We start from the raw sequence: 24,240 nt of genomic DNA, 5'->3' as shown, positions 1-24,240 counted from the left end.
GTGCTGTGTGTGCTTCTCTGTCTTATGAAGGGATCTGACAAGGTTCAACAAGTCTGTGCAAAGCAGAATGCTCATCCTCGAGCCCTTGTTACTTGGGGTAAACAAATTAACACTTCTTCATTGTGCCCAAGTTGTTGAAAGACCTGGAAACATGAACTTCTAGTGTGTTGAAAATGGAACATACAGACCTCATCCTCTTCACTGGTTTTGCTGCAAGGACAAGGCAAGAAATTGCAATGCACTGCAGATATTTTACTGGGCCTGAAGGGAAAAGAAAACACCAAGTCAAGAAGGTAAGAGTCTTGTGGGAAATAATTGCATTCTATGACACATGCACAAGTGTCAAACTTTCATTTGAGTTACAGTTGCTTCTGAATTAGTTTAGCTACAGAATCTGCAAATAGAACAAGGAAATTCAAAAGTGAAGCTGAATAAATCCTCTTATTGGTTCAACCCACAATTTTTAGACTATGCAATGCCACGTTATTTACAATGCAGTGTTACTCCTCACCTCAGATACTGGTTAAGATTGGTTCAGGAAGAATTTCTTCATGGAAGGGGTTGTTAAGCCCAGGGAGGTGTTGACTGAATGACTGGACGTGGCACCCTGGTTTGGTTGACAAGGTGGTGATCAGTCAAAGGTTGGACTTGATGATCTTGGAGGCCTTCTCCAACCTTAATAATGCTGAGATTGTACGTGCCAGCATCAATCTAAATGGGATTGAGAGCTGCAAGGCTCAGCTCAGCTCCTAACTTTGCTGTTGCCCCAGTGCCAGAAAATGTCAGCCCCACAGTTTGGTTCAAAATTGTGGTTTCAAAACTAAAATATTAGAAGCAGTAACATAAATGCTTTGTGTTTAGCAGAGACAGCCAGATGATAATGAGTTCTTTGGACTTATCACAGTATTTGGACTCAGTTCACATAAACACTCTTAACGAGGACTGTGCAGCAGTGGAACCTCATCAAACACTCAAGTTCATACATGTCTGTATGTGTGTGCTTAAAGCCTTCCCCAGCAGCGACCCTGACTGCTCCCTAAATCTGCTGCCAAACATAGTCCCTGCTTTGTGTGTAAACTGATTACAGGCTCCTTACATTCCCAGGCAGTAATCTGGCCAGGGGAAAGCTGAAATCTCTGCCTTCACTGATGCCAACAGCCTGTTGAAGATGCTGGTCACCAGGGCAAACCTTTCAGGGTAAAACTGGAACTTGGAGCTTATTTCTGCAATCCAGGGAAGTGCTGTCTTGGAACTCGACAGAGAGATATCTGTGCCCTGAGGGGGAGGAAAAGTTAGAAGAAAAATATGGTTAGTGCTTTGATGATTTTGTTAACATATCTCCAAAGGAAGACTCAAATCTTTTTAAGTGCTCTAATTAGCATTTTGGATGTCTGGAGGCTTGAAGTGAAGGGAGCTGTGGGCTGTGTCTGCAGAGGGAGGGCAAGGGCACATTTCAGTACTGTTTAACCCGCTGGTTTGTGTGGCTCACCCAGCCATGCCCAGCTGGGTGACCCAGGCCTGGCACTGGGCTGTACTGGGGCAGTGAGGGGGGAAGCACCCAGCCCTCCCAAAATGAGCTCTTACAAACAAGGGGCTGAGTGTGCTTGCTGTTCCCACCCCAGGAAAGCTGCAGCCTCCAAGCAGCACCTGTTCCACTCGGGCAGCCTCGACAGAGAAGCTGGACCCAGGAGCAGCCTTTGATTTACTCTGCAAGAGTTTTAGCAGCCCTTGAATTTGCTGAGCATTGGGACCACAGAGCCAGGTTTGTGACTCCCCCAAGGCACCTGCAGAAATGTACTGGGTTTTTCTTTCTTATATCTTATTTGCAGCTGCTTTGAGGTGAGAAGAAGGCCTCTGGCTGCCAGGACAATGCACACAGGACCCTGGCACACACCTGAACACTGCTGTGGGGGAACTGAAAGGGCCAAGCAGCTGCACAGGACAGACAACATCAACCACCAATTTGTTTAATATTACTCATCACATTACCTTAATTTGCTTAATCTGGTAGTAAAAATACTCGGTAAGAAGTAGCATTTCTAGACTATTGCAGAAAAGAGACAAGGCTGGCAGGGCACTTCTGTGCATACTGCCATGGTTCTGCTGCACTTACAGGAGCAGCTGAGCAAAACTGTTTCCATTGTACACAGAGGCCAAGGAGTGTTGTATCTTCCTAAGGCAACAGCTTGGAATAGGGCTGGGTTTGTGTTAGGCCTCAGTGAATTCCCTCTTCTCCCACCTTAACAGATGGAACTCACAAATAGTGTAGAGCAGAATTAACTCTAATGTGCCAAATTTATGGTTTAACCATTGATCTTCTGCTCTTACCTGCTCCACCACATTTCCCAGAACTACTTGAGTCAGAACAAAATGCAAGGCCCCTGGTTTACACAGGGCATTAATAAGAGAGGTTTACTCTGGTGCAGTGGGAAAACAGTCTCCCCCTCTGGCTAATGTGGACTGTCCTGAGAAGGACAGGGAGCAGGTCCCGCAGGCCCTGACAGCCCATGGGCCCCACGGGGCTCGCTGCACAGCTCAGCTGGGACCAGCAGTGCCCAGCCCGGGAAACAGCCCCAAATCACTGCCCTGCACAATCCATGTCCACACCGCCCTCCCCACATCACTGCCCTGCACAGTCCGGGTCCACACCGCCCTCCCCAGCCCAGCTGGGTCCGTCTCACCCACACAGGCTCCCCCTGCTCTCTCCCCAGCCCCCCAGTTATACATTTTCTGCTGTGAAATGACTCCATTAGTCCGCAGATCTCAGCGCTCAGCACAGCTCTGGGTAGCACCCTGGCAGTGAATAAACTGCAAAGTGACTGAACACCTGGTCCTTGCAGTTCCTGACTCACCCGGTGACACTCCCTGGGGTGAGGGAATGGCCCTGTCCCGTCATTCCCGGCCCTGTCCGTCATTCCCGGCCCTGTGACACACCGGTCAGTTGGTGGGGGAGTTCTGGAAGCCCCAGATCAGCCCTGTCCACATTCCTGCTCCCACCTACATCCCTCCAGCAAAAATACAGCACAGCTGACACACAGCCCTCGGTTTGTGCCTGTGCCTGGGGCTCCGTGCTGGGCATTCCTGGCCTTGCCCTGGGATCCCAGGCCCTGGCTGTCCATAGCCAAGGCAACCAGGGGAGGAGCGGGACTGGAACAAGGCCCTGCCGACAGCACTTGGGTGTGCAGAAACACAGGGGGGAGTGAGACAGGAAGGACTGAGGAGCCAGGGAAACTATTCATGGACCTTTCCTGTTGCACAAAACTATGTCTTTGGCTCTTAATGACATATGAAAGGAAAAAGCCAGATTGTTGGAGTAACTTAGTCTAGTTCCTGTAAATGTACAGCACGTGGACAGTGGGATGTGGACATGCAGCAGGGTGAGTAGAACAGCAGGTGTGGAGGATCCCAGCAGCATCCCGGGAGAATTTACACTAAACGGCAGACAACCTGGACACGTGCCTCTTCTATTCACAGGGCTAACTGATTTCTGTGCCACTTGGTCTGTCTTGTTTATATTTAAGGCACTCTGCATTTACTCTGTCTCAGGAGTAATTCAGAACGTTCCAGTCAGGAAAAGGAGGTGATGGACTTTCTGTGTGGGGAACAGGTTGGAGCTGCATCCCTGTTAGAGCCCAGTGAGACCCACTGAACCACAATCAGAGTGCTCAGAGCCCTCTCAGCCCCCCATTCCCCGATCATCCCCTCAGACCCCCAGACCCTCATCATCCCCTCAGAGCCCACTCATGCCCCCATTCCCCGCTCATCCCCTCAGACCCCGATCATCCCCTCAGACCCCCAGACCCTCATCATCCCCTCAGACCCCCAGACCCTCATCATCCCCTCAGACCCCCAGACCCTCATCATCCCCTCAGACCCCCAGACCCTCATCATCCCCCCACTCCCCGATCATCCCCTCAGAGCCCGGGCGGTGTCGGGCCCCGCCCCCCCGCCGTTGCCATGGTGACAGGACGCCCCGCCCGCCCCCTCCGTTCCGGCCTCGCCATTGGCTGTGCCCGCTGCGGCCCCGCCTCCCCTGGCCGGCCATTGGCGGCGAGGCCCCCGCAGCGCGCGCGGATTGGGCGCGGGGCGGGGCGGCGCATGCGCGGGGCCGTCATTGTGCGCGGGGCCGCCGCCCGGGCGGTGCCGCCATCGCCATCATGCCGGTGAGCGGGGCGGGGGACGGGGACAGGGACAGGGATGGGGACACGGGACACACACACTGCGGCCGCCCCGCACCTCGCCCGCCGCGGCGGGGTGGGCTGGGAGGGGCCCCGCCGGTCCCTGCGGGCGCCTGTCAGGCCGAGGGGCCGGGGGCGGTGACGGTGACGGGCAGCGGGCGGGCCGAGGCTCCGTGGCAGCCGGGGCTGGGGGGTTCTGCCTCTCCGCAGGGGCTCGGCCCCGTCCGGGCGGGCTCGTGGCGGTTCCCGAATCCCGTCCCTGGCTTTGGCCGCACCTCGTGTGCGGTCCCTGCCCCGGCCGGGGGGCTGAGCCGCTCCCCGCGCTCGGCAGCAGCTTCTGCCGAGGCCTGAGGGCAGCCGGGCGGGGGGACAGGCTTTGTTTGCCGTTGAGGTCCGGCAGCGCTGCTCCAGCTGCGGGTACCTGCCCAGCCGCAGCACCTCGCGCCGAGGGGAGTGTCTGAGGCTGAGCTGGAGCAAATGGGCTTTAGGTTTGTTTGATCGGGAGAGCATGTGACAGCAGACTCACCAGCCCTGCTTCGAGATTTGTTGTGGTAACTGCATGAAAGGAAAGGTTTGTGAGGTTTTATAGTGCAACGTTCAGATTTTCTAAACGATTAAATTTCAGCAAGCACAGTGAGGGTTGTGACTGAAGTGAATTCCCTTCAGGCAGTGCTCCCTGCTATCCACTGATGTTATCTGTGAGGTTTGAGAGTGTGGTCAGTATTAATATGAAAGAATGCCATGGCTGCACACCGTTCCAGCAAACTGCTTGCAGATTGCTCGCAAACATGAAAGCGTTTCCTGAAAAAACTCTTAGACCACGTTGGATGTGAAATGCTCAAGGTTTACTCATTAAATTTCCCTGCTGGCAAACAAACAGATTGTAGTGAGTGATTAAATGTGTGTTATTCTCTCAGCTTTAATTATAAACCAGTTCAGGTTTTAACTCCCCAAGTTCACAGCCATGTAGAGATGTGTGCAGCTGCTTGAGCTGATTCCACAGCATTTGTGCTTAAACACACGGTGGTTTTGTCCTGACAGAGGGCAGGGTTGGATGAGATACTGAGAAGAAATTGTTCCCTGTGAGGGTGGGCAGGCCCTGGCACAGGGTGCCCAGAGAAGCTGTGGCTGCCCCATCCCTGGGAGTGTCCCAGGCCAGGTTGGACAGCGCTTGGAGCAGCCTGGGCTGGTGGGAGGTGTCCCTGCCCGTGGCAGGGGGTGCAGTGGGTTATCTTTAGGTCCCTTCCAGCCCAAACCTTTCTATGACTCTATGTTCACACTAGTGACCCAGCCTGTGTGTTTTTTGGTTTTTAAACACTTGCAGATCAACAAGCCTGAGAAGCTGGACAGGCCTGAGAGCTGTGACAATGTCAAGGTGGTGGTTCGGTGCCGGCCCCTCAACGAGCGCGAGAAAGCCACGGGCTACAAAATGGCTGTGAACGTGGATGAGATGAGAGGGACCATAACTGTGCATAAAACAGACTCCTCCAACGAGCCTCCCAAGACATTTACATTTGACACAGTGTTTGGACCAGAGAGTAAACAGCTGGATGTCTATAATTTAACTGCAAGACCTATCATTGACTCTGTCCTAGAGGGGTACAATGGTAAGTCCTGTGTCCTAAGCTAAGGATCCCACCCCATCTCCTGTTCTTTGCGCTGATGGAGTTCCAGCTGATCTTGTTTAAGGAAGTTTCACCTTCTGAGGGCTGTGGCCCTGTGTTGTCTCTGTTGTGGCTGTGAACTTAAAATAGCCTGGAGGTACTTGCTGTTCTGAGCGCTCAGGGGTTGTACCCACTGCAGTCATTAACACTGCGAGACTGGTGAGAGAGCTGGGGTCAGTTAGCTCTGCGTTTTTGTCCTGTATCTTCTCTTTGCAAAAATCTGCACTTTACCTTGTTATCAGAGTTCTCAGAGGCTCTTCCCTGCTCAGTGTCAGCACCCAGGCAGCTGCCATGGCCCTGCAGCACTAGGTATGCACACAGACCTCTGCAGAGAACTGCTGCATTCCTAACTCTGAACTTGGCTGTTTTGAACTCAGATGACTACTTAAACACATCTAGCCTTCCTCACAGACAGTCTGTTCTTCCTACAGCTGGGAAGAGTATGGCCATGATTTGTGTGTGTGTCTGTTTTGCATGGCAATGTATTATATAAAGGAAAGCAGATTACTGCCTTCTGTAACAGTGTGCTACAAACAACAACAGTTTACAAAGTTCTTCAGCATTTGTACCATGCCTCATAAGCTCTTGTGCTAACACACGTGGGTTTCAGCTGATGAAAACTTGGGGTTCAAAAATGAGTGGTTCAAAGCTGTACCTGAGGAGGTTTAGACTGGACTTTGGGAAGTGTTTCTTTACTGAGACACTGAGAAAGGCTTCCTAGAGAGGTGGTCAATGCCCCAAGCCTGTCAGTATTTAAGAGGCATTTGGACAATGCCCTTAACAACAAGCTTAATTTTTGATCAGCCCTGAATTGGTTGGGCAGTTGGACTAGGGGATCATTGTAGGTCCCTTCCACCCGAAAATGTTCTTTTCAGCTTTCCCAATCTGTAATGGCCCAACAATGAAAGCTTGAGTTTTCAGCAGTGCTAGGCTAAAAGTAAGAACTGTTATGTTTCTGGAGTTCCAGAGTCAGGGATCTCAGCAGCATTTCTGGATGCCTTCCAGTGAAGGCTGATTCTCTAGTCCAGATTGTAGCTGCACCTGCAGGTTCAGAGCTGGGCTTGTGCTGTGGCTGTGCTGTGGAACCCTCACACCCTTTCTGCTGTGGCTTGGAGCAATAGTTGTGTTTGCAGTTGGTACATAATTATCTTCTGCTAATTGACCGTGTTATTAATGGGGCTTGCCTGCTTTGTTTGTATGTGGAGCCTAAGAGTACTGGTACTCCAGACTTTAATCACTCTGCACAGTTAAAACCAGACGTGTTGTTAGGAGTCTTGCAGGCTGGATTGAACAGTTGCTCAGCCCTGTTTGCTGTGCTTGCCCAGCATTTCTGTTGCCCCAGCCTTGTACAGCAGCTACTGGAGTGGGTGGAAGACTTCAGCCCCATAACACTAGAGGTGTTTAGTGCTATCAGGCTAAGAAGGGATGAAATGAAACTGTAGTTAGCAATTTCTCAGAGTTTGTTCATTTATCTTATCCCCCAGGTACTATTTTTGCATATGGGCAGACTGGAACAGGCAAAACTTTCACCATGGAAGGGGTCCGAGCAGTTCCTGAGCTCAGAGGCATCATTCCCAATTCCTTTGCTCATATATTCGGTCACATTGCCAAGGCAGAGGGGGACACAAGGTAAACAGCTTCTCTTCACTGCTTCTGTCTTTTTTGTGCGTGTCCATGTGTAGCAGGAGCCTGACCTTGACAATGACAGCTGAAATGGTACCTCTGGCCTGAGCTGAAAGGCTCCCACTCAGGCAGTTCTTGAGGGGGCAGCAAGGTTATGTTGGTATTTCACTGCATTTTCTTTGCACTCTGTGGTGGTGTTTGTGGAACTTGAGCAAATTCTCACTAAACAAACTGTTCATCTTCAGGTTCTTAGTTCGAGTCTCTTACCTGGAGATTTACAATGAGGAGGTGCGGGACCTGCTGGGAAAGGACCAGACACAGAGGTTGGAGGTGAGCCTGCTCTCCTGAAGGTGGTGTGTGCTGGACTCAGAGAGCAGCGTTCTGCTTTTGAGACCAGAGCAGCACATGAAGGGAAGTGGGAGGTTGGGCTCCTCAGCAGTCCTCTTTCCTTGAAGATGCAATAGCTGGCTGTCACTACTGGCTTCTCTGAATCCCTTCTGCTTGGTCAGCTGCACAGTGAGAAACTGGCTGTTCCAGCCAGTGGGTTTTGTACCTTCAGTGCTACCCACAGGCCCCTCAGCAGTTCTAGGAATTGGAGAGCGAGACTTGAAGTCATGTCCTGCCCCCAGGGGAAAACCGTGGAATGTTGTCATGCATGAGTGTTTGTTCCTTATCTGCTCTGAGTGGAGTGTTTGATGTGCCAGCCAGAACCTGGAGGGGTGAATCCCTGCACTGTTACAGTACCACTGACAATTGCTGCTGGGGGTCTCTTAGGGATGCTCAGTCTGAACTGTTTCTCTCTTAGGTTAAAGAGAGACCTGATGTGGGAGTTTACATCAAAGACCTCTCAGCTTATGTCGTAAACAACGCAGATGACATGGACAGAATCATGACTCTGGGCCACAAGAACCGTACGTAGCCTTGCTGGGGGCAGGTTAAAGCTCAGGCAGAGCAAAGGGCTGCTTTCCAGACCACAGGGAGAGACCCTAGTCCTGTTCAGCTGAGCAGAACAGAAAGGTGCTCTCCTCCCAAACCCCTTTGGTGCAGGGGCAGGTAAAGAAGGCTGTGCCTCCCACACTGGGCAGTGCCAGCGGGGGACCAGCGAAGGCAGGATGCCATGAGGGCAGTCAGTGTTGTCAGAACTGCTAGTGGGTCTCTTGTTCCTTTTCCCTCTTCAGCTCTGATCAGGATGAGCATTAGCCCTGTGCTTTGAGTGGGAGGTGGTTTATGTCTTCTGGAACACTTCTTAGTTAAGCTCAGATTATTTAATGACTTAAAGTTCTGGCTACTGTTGCTCTTGGCATGGATTCCTGTGCTCTTATTTCTGAAAATACAGCTGTTTTCAAGGCTCAGCTATGGACACCTTAGATTACTGGTCTTTGTAGCCTTAAAGAAACAGATGAGGACAACTGCTGCTCTTGAGAGTCTGGTTGGCTTAGAGCTGCAGCAGGCTGTAACTCTTCTGCTAGTCCAGGCTGGATTGTACTGCAGCTTCAGTGCCCAAGAATACACTGAGTCTGAGCATCCCTCTGCCCTCTTCTGAAATACAGGGTGGGGTAAAGAGGTGGAGATAGGTTTCCTCTGAGAGCAGGAAGAGTTAGAGGAGCATGTGATTAATTCTGAAGGCATCACTGCTTTTTCTGTGTGTGCCCAGGTTCTGTTGGTGCTACAAACATGAACGAGCACAGCTCTCGCTCCCACGCCATCTTCACCATCACCATCGAGTGCAGCGAGAAGGGCGTGGATGGCAACATGCACGTGCGCATGGGCAAGCTGCACCTCGTGGATCTGGCTGTGAGTGCCGCCAGCAGGGCCTTTGGAGAGAGGTTTGGGTTGGATTGTGGAGGTTTTTCCTGAGGGCTGTGACCATGCAGTTCATCACTCGCAGGTTCCCTCCCTGTCTCCCTTAGAACCAATGTAATTGTGCTGATAAAACAAGCCTTTAGCCCCAGAGTGACACTGAGGTACTTCTTCTCAGAGAAAATGTAGGAAAAGCAAGACTAACTTCATTCAGTGTTTGCATCTTAACTTATTTATATGATGTGTGTGCATAAGATGCTCTCTGAAACTCTTCAAAATAATTGCAGTGTTGCTGCTCTCCCTTGATCTGCTGATAGGAAGATATGTAGATGGTGTTTAGCAGCTCCAGCTAAGGTGCCTTTTAACTGCTGACTGACTTCCCATAACATTTTTGTTCATGGGGACAAAAATCTCCATTTTCTCCAGCTGCATTACTTTGAGTAATCCAGAATTTGCTGGCACTGAGCACTTGACTTGTCTCTCTAACAATGTCTGAGGTATTCACCCACGTTCTCCAATAATAGATGAGGTGGTTACTGACATGGCTGCTAGCAAGACTTCAGGTGTAGCTGATTCTGTCTGGAAGGAGGAGATGTATTAGGGGATTTGTTTTAACTTCCTGTTCCCTTTGCAGGGCTCTGAAAGACAGACAAAAACTGGAGCCACAGGGCAGCGACTGAAGGAAGCCACCAAGATCAACCTGTCCCTTTCCACCCTGGGGAATGTCATCTCCGCGCTGGTGGATGGCAAGAGCACCCACGTGCCCTACCGGAATTCCAAACTGACACGGCTCCTCCAGGACTCCCTGGGGGGCAACTCCAAAACCATGATGGTGAGCTGAGATAGCTTGGCATTTACCTCTCTATTTCTGAGCTGTTTGCAGCCTAGAGAGTCTTCTCTGTGCATCTCTTCCTTTTCCCTTTGCCTCTGTGCAGGGGTGTGTACGTGTGTCCACACGTGTGTGAGATGGAACAGAAGCTGTGCTTGGGTAGCCAAGAGCAGCTTTGGTGTAGAAGCAGCAGGAAAGCTTGGGAGAGAGCAGCAGTGTGAGCCTCAGGGCTGGGGGGTCCCTGCAGTGTTCTGGGCTCTGACACATCCCCCAGTAACCCTGTCTCTGTCACAGTGTGCAAACATCGGCCCGGCAGACTACAACTACGACGAGACCATCAGCACTCTCAGGTATGCAAACAGAGCCAAGAACATCAAGAACAAGGCCAGGATTAACGAGGATCCCAAGGATGCAATGCTCCGCCAGTTCCAGAAAGAAATCGAAGAGCTTAAGAAAAAACTGGAGGAAGGTGAGCCTGTCCCTCCCCCTCGTGTCCCTCTGTGCACCAGCGCTGGTGTCACCAGGAACGTGCCACGCCAGGGAGGCCGCTGGGGCAGCGCGGTGTCCTGGTTGGTTTGCCCTGCTGGGTGCCACGAGGGGTGTCCGTGGGTGCTGCTGGGGGCTGGCTGTGCCCACTAGGTGGCACTTGGCACTCGGGTGAGTGGCACTCGGCACTCGGGTGAGTGGCACTTGGCACTCGGGTGAGGCACTGGCACTCGTGGTGGCACTCGGGTGAGTGGCACTTGGCACTCGGGTGAGTGGCACTCGGGTGAGTGGCACTTGGCACTCGGGTGAGTGGCACTTGGCACTCGGGTGAGTGGTGGCCTTAGGGGCTGGGGTCTGATGCCCGGGCTCCCTGGCGGGCAGGGGGCTCTGGCACGGCTGGCGCGATGTAGGCAGTTCAAGTGGGCTGTAACAGCAGGTCAGACGTTTTCCCTGATTGAGGAGGAGGGATGCACTTAGCAGGAGGAAAACTGAACTAAATTTGTGGAGCTAAAACTGAGGCTGACTTCCAAACACCATGCAGAGAAACAAGAAACTTCTTTAAGCCTTGTAAGTTCATATATCTTGTGTCACTGTGAGTCCACCAACGTGGAGTGACCCTGCCAGAGGGATGCTTACTAAACAGTGACCTTGGCACATCTCTCTCCAGAGATACAGCACAGAACAGCTGTAGCAGTAACTCCAACATGACTTGCTGTTTGGCATCTGCTGCATTCAGGAGAAGCAGGACATAGTCAGTAATGCCTCTTTCATCTGAGAGAGAAGTCTGAGATGGAAGAGGAGGTGTGGTGGGATGCTGCTAGGAAAACTTTGTAGCTTCAGCTGTGGAAAGATGCTTTATTTCCCATGAAAAGCAGCCTCTGGAGCTCTAACATGTACACACTGACATCACAGCATTCAGTTGCTTATCTTGATTGTCCTTAAGTTTCCTGAGCTCCTGCACACTGTCTGTCTGCTCAGCAGTTAAGGACTTCTGCAGGAGCTCCGAGCTCCTCAGCTGATGTCAGGCACCGCTGGGTTTGAACAAATGCTGCTGTCACAGTAACAAGCTGATAGGAGGGTAAGGAAAGCACATCACAAAGCACACTCTTCTGTTCCAGGGGAAGAGATATCTGGTTCTGAGACCAGTGATTCTGAAGAGGAGGATGAAGATGACGATGGGGAGATTGGAGAGGACGGGGAGAAGCGGAAGAAACGGCGGGGTAAGGCTGCAGAGACTCCTGCCAGTGCCCCCAGTCTGCTCTGCTCCAGGAGCTGGTGTAGGAACTGTAGGCAGAGGCAGGCAGGGACCAGTGCACCTGTAGAGCTGCCCTATGCCGCTGCAATTATCATGCCTGTCCTAGAAACCGAGCCCTTTGGTGCCCTCTCTGGAGATGGACAGCTCCAAACCTGTGTAGTATCTGCTTCCACTCGGGTCGCTGTGCTTGTGGTGACATCCTCCTTTGTGGTGGCTCCCTGGTGGCCGCAAGGTGGCTGTGGATGGCTTGTGACTGGTGGTGTGGAACTTCCCCTGCTCGCAGAGGTGGGAGGAAGGAGACACCAAAGATCATTTGTAGGCAGATGTGGTTTTTATAACCATGGGTATGGTTGGAGGGGAATTTTGGCTGTGGTTTAGGCAAAGGATTCATCTGTCTTATGGACAGTAACTTCAGTAACTGACTCTGCTGGTGTCCTGTTTTATATTGGTAGAGGGAAAACTTAACCCTTGGGTGTCTTCATGCTAGCTGAAAAGGGAGCTGCACATCCCTTGTCTGGGAGCACTCTGGAAATCCCATGCTGAAGTCTTGGCCCTACATCAGTGTTAAACTACTGTAAAAAATCTGAATTCCCGGGGGAGTGGCTGAACCTGGAACTGCAGGTCACTGTGTACCATGGCATGCTGTGGCTTCCTGGGAGCTTGCTGTGCTCCTGGAACCTGGCTGATGATTCCTCACGGGCAGAGAGAAGTCAAGCCCAGTGCTACACCTCAAATTGCAGCTTCTCTAGTACACTCATTTTGGCAAACTGCCTTCCTGTCCCGAGGCACCCACATCTGTTGAAAAAATTCCTCTTAAAGCATTCCTGCTTTTAGATGCACTCTCTGCATTTTGGTACCTGTCCAAGCAGTCATAAATGAACTTTGTCATGCCTTTGGTGATAGTTGTAACAACTTCTACTTAATTTTTCACCTTGTGGTTATTTCTAGAAGTGAACAGATTGACCCTTGTGTCCAAGAACCAAGTCGTGCCCAAATCCCCTCCCAAGAGGAGACCACCTTCAAAAAGGAGTAGAGGGCAAATAACTGACTGACTCAACTCCCAGACAAGCTGCTCTAGTTAAGTTTTCTAAGGGAGCTGCTCAGCAGGAGTGTGCAGTGACTGTCCCTGTGTGAGCTGAGTCTGCCTTCCAGAGGGAGAAGTGCACATTGCCATGTACATAAGACTGGAAAGGATTCCTGGTCACAGAATCCTCTGCTATGGCAGATACCCACAGCCTTCTCCACTATGATCTGGTGTTCTCTGCTGTTGTTGCTTGAAGTGGAAGCTGCCTTGGCATGTGGTTTTAAGCTGTAGTCTGGTTAAGATGGGTTCTAACTGAAGTGTCTTTCTGAGCATGCCGTTTTGTGCTGGGAAATGGTGGCTTTGCAAGCTGAGTCTGGGAGGGATCCTACCAAATGCTTCCTAATGGGAACTTGTGCTTTTTTTGAACTAGGTTGCTGGCTCTTCTGGGTTTCTTTCCTTTAGAACTAACTTCCCATCTGCATGTTTGTTCCTCTCTGGGTGTTTCTGTGGGATGCATTTCTGTTTTCCAGGCAGTAGCAGCAGCAGTAGTTCAGACTCCACATGCTCTGTCATAGAGAAACCTCTGGATAAGTCCTTCACTAGTGAGTGGGAGCTCTTAAGTCCTTTAAGCTTTGGCCTTTCCATAATCTGCACACTCCATTCTGCAATGTTGCACTGTCCCTGCTTTGTCTGTTGGAAAGATAAACCTGAGGCTGTAACTCTGCTAAAGCATGCTTTTCCTTTGCTGCTTCCATGCTTGAAACAGTTGTTCAGTGTGCACATCGTTAGCCAGGCATGTGAGAGAAAAGGAAGGTGCCTGAGCAAGATTTAAAGACAAAAGAGAAGTAATAAGTTTAAAAAACCCAGTTTGCAACTTCTGTTAAGTTGCAACATGGAGAACATGGGGAAAAAAATCTAAGCTAGGTTTTTAATGGGAATTGCTACAATATGAATTCATCAAAAGGACAGCTAGACATGTGAAATGGGCTGTGCTATGTTATATTGGACTCTGCCTTCTCAAAATTAGTTATGGAGAAAATGAGTGGAGCAGTTAGGGTAAACAGCACAAAGTTTATACTTGCAAAGAAAATGTGGCAATGCTTGGTTGATTTGCTGTATTTTTGCAGATACTTAAAAAATATCCTTGGTGGTTGGGGGTTTAACTGCTCCATGGTATCAAGTTCTTGATCTCTGTTCAGAGAGTTCAGAGGAACAAGAGATCCAAATTTTGGTCTAGTGATGGGGAAAGTCTGGGCTGCTCCTGGTCAGGGAGGCCTCTGTGCCTGTAGAAACCCTACAGTCAGTGAAGACTGGAGGAACAAATGACATCTCAGGACTCGGCCTGTGGGGACTTCACCCGCTGTTGTGGTTATCCTGGATGGATGCAGTCCACTCTCCACCCTGTGTGGAGAGAGTGTGGAAGGTATTGCTGCACAGTTCTCTCACATTTTTACTAGTGATGGTAGTGGGAAGCATCAGCTCAGAGAAGGATGGCAGCAGGTTTAGGAGGAACACACCTGCAGGGACAGGTGGGTCATATGATGGTAGCCTGGGGTCCTGCTTGCTTCAGTCTTGCTCTCTCAAAGCTTGCTTGGAAGCAGAGTGTTTTATTTGGGTGAGGACAGTTAATAGCAAACTGCTGGTGCATCAGCAGCTGGATGAGTCCATCCCCTGCAGGTTTGGAGGCTGCTCTGTTGGGGAAGGTGTGCTGGGCTTTTGGCCATTGGGATAAGCGTGGTTTTTTTGTGGTTTGGGATATTAACTGTCCTCAGGTATGACCCTTCTGCATGTGGTGTCTTTCATTATCCCTCTCCTGCCCGGCCTTTTTTGCTGCACTTGCCTGAATAACAAGTGGCTCTGTACCTCTATGGAAGCACCAGTTACTGCAAATTAACCTACTAATCCCCTGTGTAATTAAATGGAGAAATCTTGTGCTGAGACTCCCTGTGTGCAACTGTTCATGTACCTTGCAAAGAATCGGTTTGGAAACTTGGTTAAAACTTAGAACGTGTATTCTGTAAGCTGACATTTTCCAGGTAACAGAACTGGCTCTCCTGAGTGGGGGAGGAACTGAGTTTGTGATGGAAGGAGAGTCTGCCCCCTTGGAGCGTTTCTTAGGGCATGATCCTTGCGGCAGGCTCCAGTGGTGTGTCTGGATCAGCACTGCACTGAATGGGCAGAGGAATGCCCGAGTGAGCTGAGCATTGTCCTGGATATGCAAAGCACTCTGAAGTACACAGACCTTCTCTGCTTTAGCATAAGAACATGAGACATTAGTGTTTGCTCTAATGGAGGGGTTTTCAGTGATGATTATCCTGTGTTTCCTAGTCTAGAAACATGCATACAAAGTTAATGTTTGTTCTGGTGCTGATGATCTTTGTCCAAAATGATCAAAGCAATAACGTGTTTTCTTTCCTCCTCTTTTCATGTTTGCTGCCTCTCTGCGATTTGCTTTCTGCTTCCTCTTAATGCAAGATCAAGCAGGTTGGTGTAATTGATTTTCACCTCCTTACAGTACAATTGCAGAGCTTGTGAAAGGATCATACAACTTACTTCAGTTCCCTTTTTCTCCTGAACTGAGAATATAAAGGGCTATGTCCTAACAGTAAGGAGCCTTTATCTGGCTTATCTCTTATGATGAGCTCTGAACAGCACTTCCAGAAAGCTTCTTGCTCAAGGACTAGTTAGTGAGATTTTTGCACCACAAACCCGGAAAGAAGTGTTTATTATCTGATTCTAAAGTGTAGCAGATGGAAATGAAGGTGGTTTGCTGTAGTGGCAAAGTCCTTACCTTGCCATGACAGGAATTAATGCTCCTGTGCACGTGAACAAACACGTGTACAGGTGTGTGCATGTGTGTGCACATGGGCACTGCATCCTGTCTGCTGGACTGTGCATGTATTTAATATAATGTAAATGTAAATAAAAGCCATATCATGTCTGTGTATAAATGAAGCAGAATGCTATGAAGGCTGAAGGGAGAGAAGCCTTTTGCTGCACAGCTGCCTTGAGCAGGTTCCAGCCATGTGCCCTGTGTGACTGTGAAAACCAGTCCTGTGGCACTCAGGGGCCCCTTTTAGCTTCAGGGCAGCTGGGTTCTGCAGGGTGGGCTTTTGCATGTCTGGAGAAGGGCAAAGCAGGAAAATGAAGGATTCACCTGTGAATAAAGAGAGATTTAGGACTTGTGGATCTGAGGAAATGCTGTAGGCTGGGCATTCTCACTCCACATAACCCCCAAGGATGTCTGCTCACCTTCCTCAAGTACTCCTGGGATTACAGTGACAGTTGGCTCAGGACTCGCAGAGTGACTTCAAGAGCAGCAGCCCCACACTTTGTTCCAAACTTGGTGTGTTTGGGATGGACCCTTGAGGCCAGGGGGTGCAGTGAGTTGCTCTGGCCACTGTCTCTGTTACCTGTGTGTGCTGCTGTAGGACTGTTGTAAACACACGGCTGACAAGGCATAGCAAACCTGGGTATTTCCAGTCTGTGGGCAGTCACTGTGCCGTAGACAAATACCAGCAAGGAGTTTCTTTTAATTGGCTGGTTTTCATAGGGCTGTTCTGAGTCTCTGGTCTCTCTATTTTCATAGTAATATGTTCTTAAAAATATCTCTGTGCCCACTTTGGCACAGGTAAGCCTGTAAGGAGGGCAGTGACCAAGGGGAGTGGTGGAGATGCTAATCTGAAATTTGAGTATGCGACTCTTGGTAGCTGAGCTCTTGTAGGTCAAGGCAGTCTTCTGTTTTCCTTCCTCTGGCCTAATCTGCATTGTTAGAACACCTGAGTTTCCAGCTCAGGCTTCTCTTTAGGCAGTGTTCCTTCTCCAGGTGTTCTTATGTTTTCTGGTTTGGGGGCATTATGTTCCAGTGTTAGTTATGTAGCATTGCCTCTCTGTAGGAAGTGGTGACAACTGGTCAGTGCTCAAATGGGATTTGAAAGACTGAGTCGTGCCCATCACAATCTAATCCAATCAAGATTTTGTTAAATGCCAGTATTGAATCTGAACTTGGAAAAAAATGCTCTTATACAGAGGCTGTCTTATTTTTTGGTGAACTAATTGGTTTTCTTCATCTCTTCCAAAAGGCAAGAAGAAAGTTTCCCCTGATAAGATGGTAGAGATGCAAGCAAAGATTGAAGAGGAGAGAAAAGCTCTTGAAACTAAACTTGATATGGAAGAAGAAGAAAGAAATAAAGCCAGAGCTGAACTGGAGAAGAGAGAAAAAGACTTGCTTAAAGCTCAGTGAGTACTGTGCTCTCAGCAGTTTGTGTGGATTTTTCCTTCCTTAATCATTTGAATATCTGGAGATGGACGATGAGGTGTCTGTCAAAGTCTGTAGAAAGGGAACATCATCCCTTGCTACTGTCAGGGTGAAAGTGGAGCTTGCTCTGCTTTCAGAGTTTAGAGAAGAAGGAGAAGACAAACTTACCCTTTTGCCACTTTTTTGTTTTCTTAACTTTACCCAGTTGTGCCAGGCAGCCCAGAAGCAGAAATGAATCGGCCAGGCCCTGTGAGGAGCAGCAGTAGTGCTGTGTAGCAGGCCAGCTTTCCTGCAGCACAGTCACAGGCACATCATCTTGGGTGCAGGGCTTCTCCCCTCGAGGCCAAAGAGCTGCTGAGGTCACACTGCCCCAGCAGACAGGAGAGTCCTGCTGCTCCAGCACTCCTGCTTTGCATCTCAGCTGCTCTGCCTTGGTCTCTGTCCACTCCCCTCCATTTCAGCAGCTCGCTCTGCGCGCTGCTGTGCTGGCAGGGGTGCCTTGAGTAGGCTGGGGATGTCCCCAGAGCCTTGCAGCCCCCCCAGAGGTGTTGCACAGCAGGACACACTTCTCTGCTGACCTGCTTTTGCTTGAGAGACAGCCATGGGAGCTGGGGCTTGGGGAACTCCCTGTGCTCCCTTGCACTGCCTCACCCCCACTTAAACCCTAAACAGCAAGACAAGTTTTTCCAGCCCTGTGAGTGCTGTCTGGGCTATAAAACCAAGCTGGACCTGCTGCCTGGTGAGCACTGGAGTGTAGGAAGTCTCACACCTACTTGTCTGTCTAGGCAGGAGCACCAGTCCCTGTTGGAGAAACTGTCTGCACTGGAGAAGAAGGTGATTGTGGGAGGAGTGGACTTGCTGGCAAAAGCAGAGGAGCAAGAAAAGCTTCTGGAAGAATCCAACATGGAACTGGAGGAACGAAGGAAGAGAGCAGAGCAGCTTCGCAAGGAGCTGGAGGAGAAGGAGGTGGGCTCTGTGCTGTGCTGCCTGCACACAGCAGGGCAGGGCACCCCTGGGTGTCCCTTGGCCTGGCTCTGCTCTGCACACACAGCCCTGCAGAGCCCACTGCGACCACTGTGGGGCTGAGCCAGCCCGGCTGAGCCAGGGCTCTGTGCTCCTGGCAAAGGCTTTGTTTGTTCAGGTAGTTTCTCCTTTTGTTCGTGCTGTTGCAGAGAGTTTCTTTGGTTGTGTTAATGTGTGGGTGTCTGTGCTAAATGTTGCACGCAGCAAGAGCGCTTGGACATTGAGGAGAAGTACACCAACCTCCAGGAGGAAGCACAGGGGAAAACCAAAAAGCTGAAGAAAGTCTGGACCATGCTCATGGCTGCAAAATCAGAGGTTAGTGTCTGAAGTTCTCAGCCAGTGATCCCTGAGGGACTGGAGCTGGGAAGGGTAAACCATCAGCTTTGTAATGCTGGGAAAAGTGCCATATATTTAGAAATGTCTCTCTATGCTGTCCATTTGGGTCACATAATTCAGAAATATCTGCTGAAGTCTGGTGCTGGAGTTTCACAGTGGCATGTTGTAGAGCTCTTCCCCAGGCCAGGGTGAGAAGGGTTGTGTGAGACCCTGAGATATCCAGAACTTCAGAGAAAACCTTTAGTTATTTCTGAAATAAAATGCATTTTTATTGTTTGAAATTGTTTGCTGGCAGCCCCATCTCCTGCTTTGCTGCAGCCTAAAGACTCCTCTGCTCTGAGCTGTCTGTCCTTTCTGAGTGGTGCCCTTGTTGCCCCTTCCTCAGTCACTGGATGAATGTGTCCTTTGGCTGGTGGCTGGAGTTCCTGTTCTGTGAAAAATGCATTTGGTCTTGGGGATCAGAGATTTTCCTTGAAACCTCACCAGGGATAGAACTTGTCTGCATGCTTTTCATCTGCTGGTAGCTGGAGCTTGGATTGGCAGGAGGCCAGTTTTGGGTTTATGAAACTGAGAACTTAATGCTATTTTCAGCCCTCTCCAAGCTGGAATGCTTCCAAGGGTTTATCCTTCACAGATAAATATTCTAGTACTTATAACCAGAGTCTGCTTTTGTTTCCCAAAATCCTTGTACAGACAGAGGACTGTTGTGTTTTAGGCTGTTACCGTGTCTTTAGCTAACTGATGCCTCTCAAATGCCTGGTTTGTTTTCAGATGGCAGATCTGCAACAAGAGCATCAGAGAGAGATCGAAGGGTTACTGGAGAACATTCGGCAGCTGAGCAGGGAGCTCCGTCTCCAGATGCTCATCATAGACAACTTCATTCCTCAGGACTACCAGGTAAAGGCAGAGCACCTGAGCCTGGCACAGGGACTGTGCTGATCTCTGTTCTCCTGCAGCCTGTTTTCCTTGTGATTTAAAAAATAATAACGTCACATTCACCGTGTATTTACTGCTGTACTGTGTGTCCATGTCCTGGGTCTGTTCAAAAGATTTTTTCACTGTGCTTGAAGTTGTGCTTGCTCATGTCTGATACTAACACGAAGCAGTAAAACTGAATGTGGAACTCTTCACCCCTTGTTTTCTTAGACTCCAATATACAAGGAAATCTTGAGCTTAAATATAATGCACACTAATAGAAAATTTAAAAACGGTTCCTCTTAATTTTTTTCTCATGTTACAGTGTGTGTTTATTGCTGTCCTGGTGGTGTTGGCATAGCGGGGACACCAGGCTTTGGTGGGCTCTCCGATACATACAGTTTGGGAGTGGTATTTTGTCTTGGGTAGTCTTCAGAGTATAAATAAATAGGGTTTTTTGCACATGATGTAGCTGTCCTGATAAAAACAACGTGGAGTGGTTAAGACTGTTCTTAAGCAGCTTGTGCAGGCCTTAGAGATGCATGTTCTGGAAAGTGCACCTAGAGGGTAGATTGTACAAGTCTAACAACTACTGTCTGGATTTCTTTCTAGGAAATGATTGAAAACTACGTTCACTGGAACGAAGACATAGGAGAGTGGCAGCTGGTAAGAGTGGCTGTGTGCCAGCTGATGTTACCATGAGCTTCTGAGGAGCTGAACTCAGCCCAGTGAGAAGCTGATAAAGCTGTAGTCAGTTTTACTGTGCACAGCAGACTTTACTAACAGACCTTTCTTTCCTCTTACAGAAATGTGTTGCATATACAGGAAACAATATGAGGAAACAGACACCTGTCCTGGATAAAAAAGAGAAAGATGTGAGTTGCTCTTGCATTGATGTATTGAACTGCACAGGTCCAAGTCCTGCTGCCTGTGCCTGCCACTCACTGTTTACAGCCAAACTGTTCAGCTGGCTTTTCTTTTGAAGAGATGAGTCTTTCTAGTGCTAGAGAAGCACCACTCATCAGTGTACAAAATGATTCTGATGTTCTTGTCTTGTGGGTTTCTTTGGTGTTTTTCTAGCCCTTTGAAGTGGACCTTTCCCATGTTTACTTAGCTTACACTGAAGAAAGCTTGAGGCAGTCCCTGATGAAGCTGGAGAGGCCGAGGACTTCGAAAGGAAGATCCAGGCCCAAGACGGGTAGAAGGTGAAGAACTCTGGGGTATCTGAATGCAATGAGGGATTTACCCAGGGGAAGGCTTACATTTGTTTATGCAAACTTACCACAAGTCTTCAAACATTTGCTTAATGAGAAGGCAAAGTACTAAAATTTTGCATGGTGTAGTTTACTGGTGTGACAGAACCAAGCTGAGGTCTCTTTACTGCAGTAAATCTTGTCCAGGAAGACTTGTCTGGGGTTTTTTCCCATGCTCTGTTGCTGCATTCCCCTCTTGCAGCTGCTTGCTTTCTGTGCCTGTTTCAGTGTGACACAGGCTGGCAGTGCAGACTGATGTTGCTGGAGAGGAGAGATCTCAGCTGCAGGGGAGATCTCAGCCTGGCCTTCCTCGGTCACTTGTGTTTGGTTGCTTTTGCTCGTGGAAGAGTAACACTGTAGTTTTTGGCTTGAAATGTGGCTGGTCCCTGTCTGTCCTAGCCAGCATAATGATGTGTGTGTGGTGTTGTTTTTCCCTTTCCTTTCTGCTCTCCAAACAGAAAACGTTCGGCCAAGCCAGGAGCTGTCATTGACTCCCTGCTGCAGTAGTGTGACCTGGTCAGAATCCCTGTAAAAGTCAGTGAGTGTATATGGTTTGGCCAGAACATGGAATTCAAGAGATGGCACAGTTTAACATGGCTATACTTTTTTATTTAAAATACTGTATTTTTCCTTAGTTGCCTGTATATTGTATGTTATATTAACATAATATTAAACTGGTATATATGATGGTTGTGAAATTCCATGTATTAAACGTGTTGTGCAGGGAAACTTGTTGGCAATCTTTGTTGAAATGTATAGAAATAAGGGTTCTAGATGTGTGTTTAAGTGCTAGACGTGTTAGTTCTAAACAGTTAATGAAACCCTAAAACTAAGGCTGGTAGATCTGACTTATGCTTTGCACATAACTGGCAGCTTTCACTGTTGTCCCCTGTTGCACTGATCTGTGTTTGAATGTGGTTGCTGCAAACCTTTAAGAGGATCAAATCTTTTTATTTAATAATTCCTCACTGTGGCTGTTAACCTGATAGTGTTGTGTATCAAATACACAGTCCTCTTTTGCTGTCTTGCTGTACAGAGGAAGTAACTGGATAGGAAAAGCATGAACTACAAAAGTCTGAGACATCTGAGAAGGGACCATGCTCTGCTGAAGTGCAGCAGAAATCAAGTGTGTCTAGTAATGCTTGTATTTTTATCAGTTTGTGTGGGATCTGCTGGCACTGTGGAGAATGAGAACTTGGATATGAAGGCAAAAAGAGCTTTTTTCCCTCTTTTAAGGCTGTGTTGCAGCATTGCTTTGGCTGCTTCTTGTGCTTGGGGGCTGGAATTTTAAAATGTGTGTGAGCAGTTTTGTAATCTGAGCAGCAGAGGGGGTTTCAGGGGGTGCTGTAACCCCAGGACTGGGTGGCAGCTGTGGGGCTGTGAGCACTGTGGCTCCAATCTTTCATCCCTACAGGGCTCTAGGCCAGTGCTCTACACTGAGGGTGAATTGGACTCCTCTGGAGTCAAACAGAACAAACTGCCCAGTTTTCCCAGAGCAGTAACCCCCTGAAACAGCTGCTGCTTCTGTGCTCCTGTGTAGGCTGTGCTGGGTCTCTGGCTATGCTCTGATGAGAGGAGAAAAGTTCTGGTCTCTGCTAATAACCATTTGTTTGTGATGGCTGCTCTGTTTCTTTGATATTTATGCTGCTAATAGACACATATCACTTTGATACATTGCTTTTGTGTCACAGAGAAAATGCATCTCCTTTGGACTGTGTGTGCTTTGTAACTCATCACATCAGCTCGTGGGCATCTCGGCAGCTCCTGTGCCATGAGGGGGGACGAGCTGTGACCTCCCTGCAATCTTAGGGTTACCTGGAGGATGAAAACTGTGATTGCTGACAGGAGGAGTGGAATCCTTCAGTGTGGCAGAGCACAAGGCAGCTCCTCGGGTGTCCTGAGCCCCTGCTCTGAAATTACCAGTGTTCTTGTGAAGTACTGAGAGGTGTTAAAAACCTTTTCTTACTTGTCATGATGCTGTGGGGCTCTGTAACAGGTCTGTGACAGGATCTGTAATAGTTAAAACTGGTCTTGGAAGGGCATATTTTACTCTGAATGATATATTCAGTGCTATTCTAAACGAGTTGTAAGGTTTTCCCTGTTTTTTTAATGTGTTTTTTTCGGGATCATGACCTAGAAGAATATACTGCTCTCTTTTGGGGGAGGAGGTGTCAGCTAAGTTCATAAACATACAAACACTGGCATTTGTTTTCTCTAGCCCAGCACTTGGAGGTAAATGCTCAGTCCTCCTTACTCTGAGCTGCAGTTGCTCTTGCTTGTAAAGAGCTGGCTGTATTTTGGACATGCTTGACTAGAGCTGGGTTACCTTGTGTTTCATCCTCATCAGACAAAACAGACTGAAATTGCTTCAGTGCTCTTTGAAGTCTCCTGTCAGTTCTGAGTCCAAGCAGATAAATGCACAGCTGTGACCTGTACTAGTTCTCAGGACCAGGGACAACGTGCATTTCCTTTTTGTTACATCTTGTGCTAACATTTATTGAATGATCTGTTTTTTGAGGGAGTTTCTCCTGAACTGTGCTTTCAAAAAGACAGTTGAAAGTTCTTTTACCTGACAGATATCAGTGGCTTCAAGATACCACTGTGGACCATGGCATTGCATTTAAAATATTTAAAACTTAACTATAAGGGCATAGGCTTTACAGTTAATGTTACAGTCCTGCTGCTAAAAACAACAGTACTCTGCATATTTAAGTGAACCTTGAGGCAGAAAACCAATAAATAATTGCTTGCACACCTTTAATGGGCAGATTGGAGAAACTGGTGGTTATCTCCTGTTACAGAGGCTTGGAGAACAAATTATCTGCTCTTTAAGAGGACTTTATTTGAAGTGGAATGCTGTCATGGTCGTGTGCTCTGTCAGCTTGGCTTCCCTTTTAATTGGTGTGTTGAAGTTCTGGGAAGAAGTTTCCTGTAAAACCAAGGAGTCTGGCTTGCAGGTTTACCACTTGGGCCTTCTCTGTAGCCCTGGGCCATCTGTGAATGTCTGATGGGCCCATAATGTGTTTTAATGAGGAAGGGATTTGGTTTGTATGGGTTTTTTTAAGAGCTTAATACAGCCATTGCCATCCCAGGTCAGTACATGCTCTATAGTATTTATCAAAACTTACATAAATTACTGTGTGCTCATCTTGCTACCAGAAGATTTCCCTCATTCCAGAACATTGACTTTAACATTGAGGTTTCTGCTTTATGTTGTTTAATGTTGTGTAAATGAACTGTTTCATATTTAACTTGTTCCTGATCCTTTAAGAGGAGGGGAAAGGGTCCTTAGTGCCTTTCACTGACTACACTGTCTGCACATGTCCAGCTTTCACCTTTCTCCACAGTTCTGCTTAGCCAGGCCTGTATAGAGGGAAAACCTGCTAGTCTGTATAACTTGTCTTCCTATTTATTGGTTTTCTAACGGTTTATTTTTGATTATTCTTTGTTTTATGTTTAAAGTTAATTCATTATACTGTAAATATCAGTATTGTGTCCCTGGAGCATGTTCATACCATGAAATAAAATTCTTGGTTCCTAGTTCCACCTCTAAGCATGGTTTTTCTGATGACATTATACACACAACATCTTTCTAA

The 24,240-nt window shown here is 48.6% G+C and overlaps 1 protein-coding gene across 2 annotated transcripts; it reads left to right on the top strand.

Moving 5' to 3' along the window:
• The first annotated feature begins 4,110 nt into the window (after nucleotides 1–4,110).
• Nucleotides 4,111–24,184, top strand: KIF3A (kinesin family member 3A). 2 transcript variants are annotated; one of them, XM_050311950.1, is made up of 19 exons: nucleotides 4,111–4,163; nucleotides 5,503–5,785; nucleotides 7,327–7,471; nucleotides 7,711–7,795; nucleotides 8,271–8,376; nucleotides 9,120–9,259; nucleotides 9,900–10,097; nucleotides 10,389–10,563; nucleotides 11,699–11,800; nucleotides 13,390–13,461; nucleotides 15,335–15,343; nucleotides 16,942–17,098; nucleotides 17,903–18,083; nucleotides 18,345–18,455; nucleotides 19,248–19,373; nucleotides 20,004–20,057; nucleotides 20,198–20,266; nucleotides 20,472–20,596; nucleotides 21,103–24,184. In XM_050311950.1, the coding sequence occupies exons 1-19, from the start codon at nucleotides 4,158–4,160 to the stop codon at nucleotides 21,149–21,151; spliced, it is 2,193 nt and encodes a 730-aa protein (XP_050167907.1). In that variant the 5' UTR covers nucleotides 4,111–4,157; the 3' UTR covers nucleotides 21,152–24,184. The 2 variants fall into 2 exon arrangements, with proteins under 2 accessions (XP_050167907.1, XP_050167906.1); XM_050311949.1 differs by lacking the exons at nucleotides 13,390–13,461; nucleotides 15,335–15,343.
• Nucleotides 24,185–24,240: the final 56 nt, after the last annotated feature.

Source organism: Myiozetetes cayanensis, unplaced genomic scaffold, assembly GCF_022539395.1.
Source record: "Myiozetetes cayanensis isolate MyiCay16 unplaced genomic scaffold, myiCay2020 scf17, whole genome shotgun sequence".
NCBI lineage: Eukaryota > Metazoa > Chordata > Aves > Passeriformes > Tyrannidae > Myiozetetes > Myiozetetes cayanensis.
Note: the sequence above shows the minus strand (reverse complement) of the source record. Positions and strands in the feature narration are given on the sequence as shown.